A 10,506-nucleotide genomic window follows, 5' to 3' on the forward strand; every position below is an offset into this window, starting at 1 on the left:
CCTCCTCCCTCCCGCTTCTCCCTCCTCCCCCTCCCCTTTCTCTCCTCCCACGTGTCTGGCCCCCACTGCAGCCCTCTCCTGGTGCTTCTCCTTCTCCAGGCTCAGCAGCACATCACCGCAGAGCGCGCCGGGAGCCACCGCCGGCAACAGGCCTACATCACTCCCACGATGGCTCAGGCCCCGTACTCCTTCCCGCACAACAGCCCCAGCCACGGCACTGTGCACCCCCACCTGGCCGCCGCTGCTGCAGCAGCCCACCTCCCCACCCAGCCCCACCTCTACACCTACACGGCGCCCGCGGCCTTGGGCTCCACCGGCACCGTGGCCCACCTGGTGGCCTCCCAAGGCTCGGCACGTCACACCGTGCAGCACACTGCCTACCCGGCCAGCATCGTCCACCAGGTCCCCGTGAGCATGGGCCCCCGGGTCCTGCCCTCGCCCACCATCCACCCGAGTCAGTATCCAGCCCAGTTTGCCCACCAGACCTACATCAGCGCCTCTCCAGCCTCCACCGTCTACACTGGATACCCACTGAGCCCCGCCAAGGTCAACCAGTACCCTTACATATAAACACTGGAAGGGGAGGGGAGGGAAGGGAGGATGGCCAGAGGGGAGGAGGGAGGAGGGGCGAGGTGGGAGCTGGGCTTTTTATACTGAAGACGCGGCACACAGACAATGCAACGGGGCAGGGGGGGCAGGGGGCAGGGACAGACACAAACGAAACTTGAACTAGGAGGTGGGGGGACTTAGAGCAGAGAAGAGAACATTTTAAAAAAGAAGGGATTGAGGAGGGGGAAATCTATGCTTTTTATTTTAAAAAAGAAAAAGAAAAAAAAGAAAACGTCAGTAACAAAAAAACACAGCTCACAAACCCATTCTGCACCAAACTGGAAAGGAGAAGAAGAGAGCAACGGAAGCTTATGGAAGTGGGGGGGCCCCAGTTTTCGAAGAACTTTATCTATGAACTTCTCAAAGATTATTTTCATATGGCGGCAAGTGACGTTTAAGAATTTGCTGTCGGGGACACCTGATACGGAAATCCAATAGATTTTTAATTATGGAACATAAGAATTAGGGATTTTTCCAGAACTCTAAAGGGTCAGCAGCCCTCTAGAAGGTCAGGCCGTGGCCTGAGGTGGTTGATATTTGGGGGGTGGTGTAGGGTTGGCCAAGCCCAGTTCTGGCTCGTGTGTCAGGACTGATGGGGGGTGGCCAGGCTGAAGGAAGCCCCCTCCAGCAGAGGGCACAGTTTCTCTTCCTGAGCACTGGATAAATCCCTAAGCAATCCTCCAGTGTCATTAATAATGTGTGTTGCAAACTTTAGTTGTTTTTTTTTTCTTTTCCTTTCCTGAAGATTTCTTTTCTCTTTGAATCAATCCCTAGTCACGTAGCATAGGGCTAGCGGTCTTCGCCGACACCCTAGTAGAATGTAGCAGTCAGCACCCCTGTTTTCTACTTTGTGTTCAACTCCAATGATACCAATAGACTATTCCTCAATGTAATTGCACAAAAAAAGAAGTGATAGAACATAGGCATGTTAGTGTGGTGGTCCAGGTGTGCGAGCGTGAACGAACCTGTGCGGGTGTGAGCGTGGATGCCACCCTCCCCGTGTGTCCCTCGGCGCCGCCATCTCGGCTCTCACATCCTTGATTTGACACCGGTCCCTCCTAGTGCCTTACCGACCCACAGACGCGGGGTGAGGGTTTACTTCCATGGTACTCCAAGAAGCTGACTGAGGCGAGTCACATCATCTCAGCTCTTCTTTTGTGCTGTTGTAACATTTTATTCTGGTCTTTCCTTGTTTTCTTTTTTTTTTTTTTTAATTTAATTTTATGTTATTTTAATGCCTTTTGTCTTTCTGGAGTTGTCTGCTAGCAGAGAGGCATCAGGGAGCTGGCGGGAGTAGGGGGTGGTGGAGAGCCCAGGGATCTTGAGAGAAATGTGGGAGATGGCTGGGCGGGTGGACCAGTCTGACTTTTACTTTGGAGACTGAGAGCAAAAGAGACTCCCCACCATGCACCCTCCCCCCACTCTGCCTCAGTTCTGCCTAGGGGGCCGGCTCTTAGCCTTTGTGGGAGCAGAGGTCCCGTGTGTGTTGTGGGAATGTTGGCCTTGCCAGGCGGCTGCCTCCTTCCTGATATGAAAGGACAGAGGAGGGGAGGCCACCCACAGCCTCTGGGCCTGGCACCGCCTTCCCGTGTCTACGAGGTGGACCCAGCCCCAGGCCCTCACATCCAGCCCGCGCTCCTGCACGACCCCGCCCATCTCTCTCGTTCCACTGGCTGTGTATTGCTCTCACAGTTTTGCTAGATCCTTCCCTCTGTAGACAACCATCAACCTTTGTTTGCTGCTGCATCTTTCCTCACATTACCGGGCCTACCTACCCAAGACTCGACTTCGTTTTTGGTTTTAGAGGGGTCTGGTGGGCAGAAGGTTGGAGGGAAATTTTGAGGGTGACCAGGGAGTCTTACACTGCACTTTGGAACACTCCCATGGCACTTAAGTTTCCAAAGAAATTTGCCCTTTGCCCTCTTTGCACCACTGATACATTCTGGAAGTTTTCTCAGGCTTTGAACACTGCTGGGGGTGGGTGGAGTAGGGATGGCTCCATTCATAGCAAAATTACTCTTGAATACATGAATGTTGGGAGACTGTCTGGTCTTAGATGGGGCTTAGAAGGGTGGCCCTAATTGTTTGATTCCTGATGCTGAGTCCTAACTGATCCCAAAGCCAAGTTTCCAAGGTGCAAAGAGATGGCTCCCAGTTTTGGCAGTTTGTCCTCATGCCCCCCGCCCCCTGCAGTTTCCCTTAACCATCTACTGTGAACAGTGGTGTTAGAGCGATATCCCACCTAATTCAGTAACGAAGCCAGGCCATTACCTTAGCTGTTAGCTGTGAAATGTGAAGTAACTCTGGAAATTCCCCCTCCCCACCCATGAATTCTGCTCATCTTACAAAGAAATAGGTCCCCGAACTGGAACCAGCTTAGTCCAGGCCTGACGCTGGAAGGAAGGACACCATGACCCATTGGAGGCACACACACAGGCAGGTCCCCGGCTGGTCCCACAGGTCGCCAGCCGGTGAGCCTGTGGGAGGCTCGCCCCAGAGCAGGACACTCTCCTCATGGACCCACCGACTGATCGACTGATGGATACTCCCCTCCTGGGACATGGGGAAGGGCCATCTCTCTGAGACCATGGGAAAATGGCCAGTCCAGAGAGAGTGGGGGAGAAAAGTCTTCAGAGGACACATGAGCCAGAACCCTCTCAGAGCTGTGCCAGCCAGGAAGATCCACCTGTTCCTGACTTGGCAGCAGCCAGATGGCAGCAGAACCCCATCACATCTCCTGACCAGGACAGAAGTCTCGGCTGCAAATGAGACCGCATTGGCCTTGCTGGGTAGCATCCGGATCCCCTTGCACAGTTGACTCCCAGCGCTCCTATGGGGAAAGACAACGTAGCCTTCCATTTTAAAGAAAATTACTTTATCTACTTAAGTTGGAAGTCTCTTATTCTTTTACCTGATATTTTCTTTGTGTTCTTCCAGATCAGGAATGAAAGTTCCATGCTGCTCATAAAGATAATATTATTGTACTCATTATTTTGGTTATTACCATTGTAATTATTATCATTATCATCATGTTGATATTTTAGCTGGGGTTTTAAATGCACATTTAGTCCCAGTATCTTTGTGTTTTCTCTTTAATATTTAAATTTATTTTATTATATCTGTGAGTGTATGAGTAGGCAGGAAGGACATGCAGATGTCCAGTTTTGTTAAACAAACAAACAAAACAAAAACAAAAGGAAAGACCCAGGAATTAGGAAAATTATTTCTGTCATCTCTAGTCCGCAAAGAGCTGTCAAGAAAGATCCACCACAGAACAAACGTTTGAAGAAGAATCAAGGCCTTTTCTGTGTGCAGGCCAGATTGGACTCTTGACATCATACTTTCCTAGAGTCTCAGTGGCCTTGGAAGAGTTCTGAGGTGGCATCTCCAAGGCCCAACCCTTAGCTGTGGTTCTTTCCCACATTCCATGTGCTCTCCTGTGCTTCTGGAATCTGCTAACTAGATTCTTGGCCTGCCTCACATCTGATACTGACCTGTCCTGCAAAAGAAAGCCCCTCTGCCCAGAGCTGCCCCACATGCCCTTCCTTTTCCCATCGGTGCACCAGGAGTGTGGCTTTATCTCCTTCAGTGTATAGACGACTGTCCCCTCCTAGAAGCCACTGGCTGGAAGGACGGACTTAAGGGTGCTAGGCAGGTGGTACCTTCCCCTGGGGAATTTCAGTCTCACTCCCCCTCCTTCCACTCGCTGACCACACTGCCCACTTCTCCAGTCTCTTCCCCCTTTCTCCCCCAGTACCTCTTCTCAGCGCACAATTCTAGGGACAGAACTAGGAGCCAAAAAAAGGTAGAGGGACGGTAAGAGGCCAGAAGAACACTGACAGTCAAGCAGCTTCTCCGACATTGCAGGCAGGGCCCCCCCTGAAAGCACTGGCCAACGGAGAGGCGCAGCGGGGCCTCGAGGCCATCCCCTCAGTGCACCCTGCCTGTGTGTGATGGGCTTTTTAAAATTGGCTCAAGGTGCCCACACACTGCCCACCAAACCCAGAAATACGGGCCTTAAGTTGAAATGCTGGTTTTGCTGAAGCTTAACTGAGACGCTGTCAGGCCGTGCTCAGTCCTGGTGCCGCCCAGCAAACAGGAGCGCATCCTCCCTTCATCCCCACCCCCCCTCCTCTTCCGGTCCCCAGCACAGAGCTGCAGGATCAGAAGACCCCCGTGCGAGAGGCCAGGTTCCGCGTGCGCTCCTTCACACTTGCCCGGATCTCCCGTCTCTTCCTCCAGCTCTGAGTCACCCTGGCAAATCGGATGAATCAAAGCCTGCCTGTCCCTAGGACCAAGCTCTCAAGTGGAGGGATGCCAACCTCGTCTTTGTTGAGACCACAAATGACCTAGAGCATCATCTGTTCTTCAACTGCCTCTAGATGAAGAAGCATAGCAAAGCTGAAGAGGGAAAGATTGAAAAGGACAGGTCAAGGAGAACCATGTACTCGTAGCCTCAGGAAGTCCAGGGGGATGTGTTTCTGCCCAGTGGGTTCCTGCTGACCCGTCTGGGCATGTGCACCCATGTCTCTGCACTTAGTGCCTCGTTCATGACGTTCTGGCTGTTTCCAAGGGAAGGGGTGAGCAGGCCGACGGGTAGGAGTCTGAGGCTTGATGCCAATTAATACTGTGAAGTGGTGCGTGTGGTTGATCGAGTTCAGAGGGCAAGGAAGGGTCGAGGCAAACGGACGGTTGTCTCCTGGACTGTTTGCATGCTGGTCTTACTGGCGGTGAGGGGCTTGCAGGCTGGGGGAGCCAGCTGGCCTTGCCCTCTTCACCCTGGAAGACTCAACCCGCCCAAACACCAGATTGTTGCAAGTAAGGAAGGGAAGGGGAGATTAGCACAGCTGCTAACAGGCTGGTTTCCCTTGACCAGATCTCTGGAAGTGCAAACACTCATTTTTGAACAAGCTAGTGGCGGAGGATTTGGGTTGTGTGAGTGTGTGTGTGTGAGTGGAGCAGACTTTCTTGGAAACTGGAGGAAGGAGATGAGGAGGCTTAAGGAGCTACTGCTGACGGGCTATGGTTGGTGAAACGAGGTGTGTCCGTGAGCTGGCCCCAGCTTTCATCCCAGGCCCTCTCGGGTGCTGGGGCCAGGGTGGGGGGTGGGGCCCCTGCTGGCCTGCCCAGGAGCTGCTAGGACAGATCACAGAAAGAAGAAGATAATGAGGTGCCCTCGGGTAGCAGAGGGAATTCAGCAGGGAGGCAAGGACTCTTTCCACAGGCCTGGCCTGGGACTTCACAATGCCAGCCTGAGCCATTTTGCCAGGAAACATTCCAGCCCTGGAAGCACTTTGCATGCTGCTATCTTGCTGATGTGTCTCGCAGATTTCAGATGGGGAAGCCTCAAAACTGAGCAGGCCAGAGCTGTCCTTACCAAATTGGAAAGGAAGGTGGAACTGTTCCTTTCTTTAGCCAAAGAACCCTTCTCAAAGACACCTCCAGATGGGGACAAAATGGCATCCCTCTCTTTCCTCTCTGGGCAATAATGACATCATCAGTGATCCATTTGTCTCTCTCTTTCCTCTCTCCTGACGTGTGTTTTTTTCTTTTTTTTAAATGGCATTTATTTCAAACTGTATCCATCTTTAAGAGGAGTGGGGATTGGTAACCCTAAATGCTGCTTTCGGGAAGCTGGAGGCACCGCACCAATACGTGGGCGTACCTGAGGTCATGTTACCCCGGGTACTGCCCAAGCGGACCCTCCGCCGGGAAGTTCGGCTGCGTCAGGGGGCAGATGCACGAGGGAGCTACGCTGGGCGTGACAATGCTTTTCCACTCCGATGCCTTAGGACTCTCACTCCTAATCTCCACAGAATAGACTCAGTCGAATCTCAGTCAGGCTACTAGAGAATTGAAGATGGTGAAACGACACTTAAAGGCAATAGAAACCTTCCAAAGGCTTTTGGTGCCCTTGTGCACTAGGGTGGCCCAAGGTGGTAGAGGTCTCTCACATCTTTCTCGAGGCTTCCAGAAGTTCCGGAGAGCCAGCTCCAAGGCAGTTGCCCCTTTGAGATTCGGTGAGCGTTTACAGAGAAGTGACCCTCCTGCGGAGCACACTTTCTCAGAGACCCTCCCAGTCCCCCACAGGTCCCCCCCTACCCTAGACGGCCATGTTAGGGCAGCATGTTGACTGTGTCCCATTTGTTAACACTTGGGCGTCCCTGAAGGAAGTAGGAGAAGGCATTTGCTGAAGGCTTTACCCGTAGGGAGCTGACGCGCGCAGAAAGCACGTGTTAAAGGAAAGGAAATATGATGGTGGTCCAAAATCTCCCAAGTTTCTAGTGAAATTTTTGTTAATTGGGACTTCGCTGAGATATCATTTCGTTCTGCTTTTTTAGTTAACAGCAATGAGTGGCTTCATGTTTTCTGACAAACCATCTAATGATACTTCGGTTTACTGTGTGCCAAACACTGTGCTAAAAATTGCTCATTGGTTATCTTGTTTCATTTAGTCTTCATAATAACAACTCTGCAAGGGGCCCCATTCATCCCTTTCCAGATGAGGCACGTGGCTTGGAGAGCTGGTGACATGCCCAGGGTCACATGGCTAGTGAGAGAGCCAGGCCTTGAACCTGGGCCTGCCCAGCTCCAGAACCGAGCTCGCAGCCACCAGCCTCCTGGGCCACCTCGTGTGTGTGTGTGTGTGTGTGTGTGTGTGTGTGCGCGCGCGCGCGCGCGTGCGTGCATGCGCGCACATGCACGTGAGTGCAAAGAAAACCCTTGAAGGAATGTCACCCCTCGCCATCCCTGCCCCATGCATGCAACCCAGCAGAAGGTCTGAATGAAGAGGGAGCCCTGAATTGGATGCAAGCAGAAGGGGCAGAATTCATTTGACTTTTAGAGAAAATCTTAGGGGAGTTTCTTTTGATTCATAGTAGAATTCATTTTAGATTCCTTTCCAGTGTACCAACTAGCTTTAGTAGTGCTGCTACAACAAACTTATGAGTGAAGAAAAAAAGTGTTCTTTTCTTCTTTAAAAAAAATAAATAAATTTTTTCTTGCTTATAGTTAATTCTAGAAAGGCAATACTAAAGGTATATATTTTTTTTAAAATGCTATTTTTTACTGCACTGATAAATATCATGACAACTCTGTTCTCTATAATCGATCCACTCTTCAGCTCTGGGTAGAACCAGATGCGGGATTCACACCAAATTTGTAAATACCGTGTGTGGGTCTGGTGTCCAGGAACTTTTTTCTTTGTGTAAAAAAAAAAAAAAAAACGGAGAAGGAGAAGGAGAAAAAACAAGATGACTCTTAGAGGAACCAAATAAGGGTTTCTTTGGAGATACCTTTCTCAAAGAAATGGAAAGAACGGTTATGTAAACAGAAAAATCAGCCAATTCTTAGGGTATAAGGAAGGAGAGTCTCTTGCCGCAGTATGAGATTAATAGTAATACAGAAGCATTTTTAATTTGGTTGAAAAGTGACAAGAATTTAGAAATGCTTTAGGATGAGATTTTTAATTTTTTAGAAAACTATTATCATTGTGTTATGAAACATCTCCTCAGTTGTCTTGGGTGGGTTTTTTGTTTCTTTTTTATTTAAAAAAAAAAGAAAAAACTTCTTTATTGACTGGCTCCAGGCTTGTTTGCCTAAATTCTTAGGTAGTTTACACGAGTTCTAGAACCTTCTAGAACTTTGACTCCATTGGAAGCAAACCCAACTAATCAGCATTTGAGATCCTGGTTGGTTTCAATAGGTATTCTGGAATTCTGACAGAACACCTAAAGATTTTTTTTGAAGAAGGTTTTAGATACATTATCTTACACAAACTGTGACCTAATGGCAATAATTACCTCAAATGTGGGCATTCATCCTGGTTTTAGCCTTTTTTGAAATCATGTAGCCAGCTTGATCTTGGGATTTAAAAGACTATGAACTCTGTGTGGGCTGAAAATAATGATTAATGCACACCCTGGTCATTGTTGCTTAAGTGAATTCTGAAAATAGCTGATCTTTACATCAAAAATGAAACCAAGGAAGAGATTATTCTTTGTGTGTTGTAATGAAATGTGATATTCAAATGCACATGTTAAGTATATATGTTTTTAGCTACTGTACAATGCTGTTAGCCTTCTAAGATATCGAGAGAGCCACATTTTAAATGCGTAAACTAAGTAATTGTGGATACTTAAGCATATTTCTGGCTACGTTTTATAGTTGAAGTGTTTTATAGTTTACATTTAAACTGGTACTTTTTAAAGAAAATTTCTGTTTATAACTGACATCTTCAAACCCCAGCGATCTCTTTCGTTGGAGGCCCTGCCCCTCCAAGGCAGGTGTTTTCTACCCATACTGTTGTGTAGCCCAATATAAGCTTTTCCCTCCACGTTACTTACTGGTTTCCATGTGAACGCGAGAGAATGTGAAAGGATTTCTGGATTGAGTGGGAAGGGGTGAGTCCATAGCCTGGGCCAGATGTGAAGACCTCATGCCATGTTGTATCAACACTTGTCTCCAAAGAGGCCTTCTCTTTGACATCGTGGAAGAGGCAGAGAGAACAGATACCTGGTTCGTTGATTTTGTCTTGATCTGAATGTTTAATTTCTATCGATCCACTGACTTCCAGTCACCAGGCAGAGTAGAAGACACTGGGATGCAGGCGGCCCTGAAGGTGCAGCTGCTATTTCTGGGCCTCTGGCAATATTCTGATCGGTGTTTTGCAAGGGGGGAGCCTCACACCCCTACGCCCACATTCATTGGCTGGGCTTTCCATAGACCTGCTGTCACTAATTCCTTTTCTCCTTTAAAACAAAATAAATGCAAAAGGATGTGTTTACTTTTGACTCTTTGTCAAACTCAGATTTGAAGCCTAGGTCAGTGGGACGGGGGAAGCTAGATTCCTCCCTAGAGACTGATTGCTGCTGAGCAGGGGTGGGGCTGGGGAACCTAGGGGCAGCTGGGGGAGGGGTGTGGGTGACTGCGACCCCTGGAAGTAGAGATGGTCACTGTGACGCTTCAGAGAGTGGGCCCCACTGTCTCCTAGGAACAGGCTGGAACATGCTGGTGTCCCGAAGAGTTTTGGTTTGTTTCTTGTTTTCTCTCGTACCACAACCCAAGTGCGGAGGACCTACTGTGGTAAAGGGCATTCCGTCAGCAGCTAAGACTTTGCAAACTGCAGAACACCCGGGACCAGGGAACTGTTTGTGTGTGTTCCTTCGAATGCATTCGTGTTTTCCCTGTGACCTCTCTGTGGACCGTATGTTCTCGTGACAGGTTCTTGTAAGAAATGTTAGGGTAAAATATTTTCTTTTTAATCTCGCCCTTCCTCATAATACTCCTGCTTTCCCTCTGTTTGGTCTTTCCCTTTGCTTGAAACTCACCAAATTAATTTTATGTCACTGTCTTTGGGGCTTAACCGTATGTTTAAAAACTAGAAGCATAGGAATTAGCTTCAAAAAAAAAAAAAAGTAAATACGCTGCATCTGAAACTCGCTCCCTCTAGTGTCCTTTGAACCGCTCCCCACAGATCTCTCCTGGCGCGGCCTCCCCACTCCTTGTCCGGATCAGTGTCTCCGAGGCCACCCCCGCCTCCACCCCGCTCGCACCACAGCCCCCCAGCCCCCCAGGACACTCTCAAGAGCCAGGAAGAAGGACCCACCTGGCCTCAGGAGCAGTGGTCTTGCCTCCCTGTTAGATACTCACCTGCTTGGTGGAAGGGGCAACGGATTTATCATTATTATTATCATTATTATTAATTATTATTATTATTATTATTATTATTTTAATAGTTTTCGGCTCAGGTTATAAGGAAGAACTTGGGAAGTGGAAAGTGACTTGACCATGCCCATCCTTTGTAGCTTTCTGTGACTTCTGAATGGAACATGAAGCGGGGGGGGGGGGGGGGGGGGGGGGGGGGGGGGGGGGGGGGGGGGGGGGGGGGGGGGGGGG

General features: G+C 49.4%; 1 protein-coding gene across 3 annotated transcripts in view; it reads left to right on the forward strand.

Moving 5' to 3' along the window:
- HIPK2 (homeodomain interacting protein kinase 2) overlaps positions 1-10,189 on the forward strand; it is a 176,391-nt gene extending 166,202 nt beyond the window's left edge. For all 3 annotated transcript variants that reach the window (XM_081800002.1, XM_081800004.1, XM_081800003.1), the window contains exon 15: positions 100-10,189. In XM_081800002.1, coding sequence (XP_081656128.1) covers positions 100-570 — 471 coding nt within the window. In that variant the 3' untranslated portion in view covers positions 571-10,189. The remainder of the gene's footprint in view (positions 1-99) is intronic.
- The last annotated feature ends 317 nt before the right edge of the window (positions 10,190-10,506 follow it).

This window comes from Leptonychotes weddellii, chromosome 12, assembly GCF_054177405.1.
Source record: "Leptonychotes weddellii isolate Sample4059 chromosome 12, ASM5417740v2, whole genome shotgun sequence".
NCBI lineage: Eukaryota > Metazoa > Chordata > Mammalia > Carnivora > Phocidae > Leptonychotes > Leptonychotes weddellii.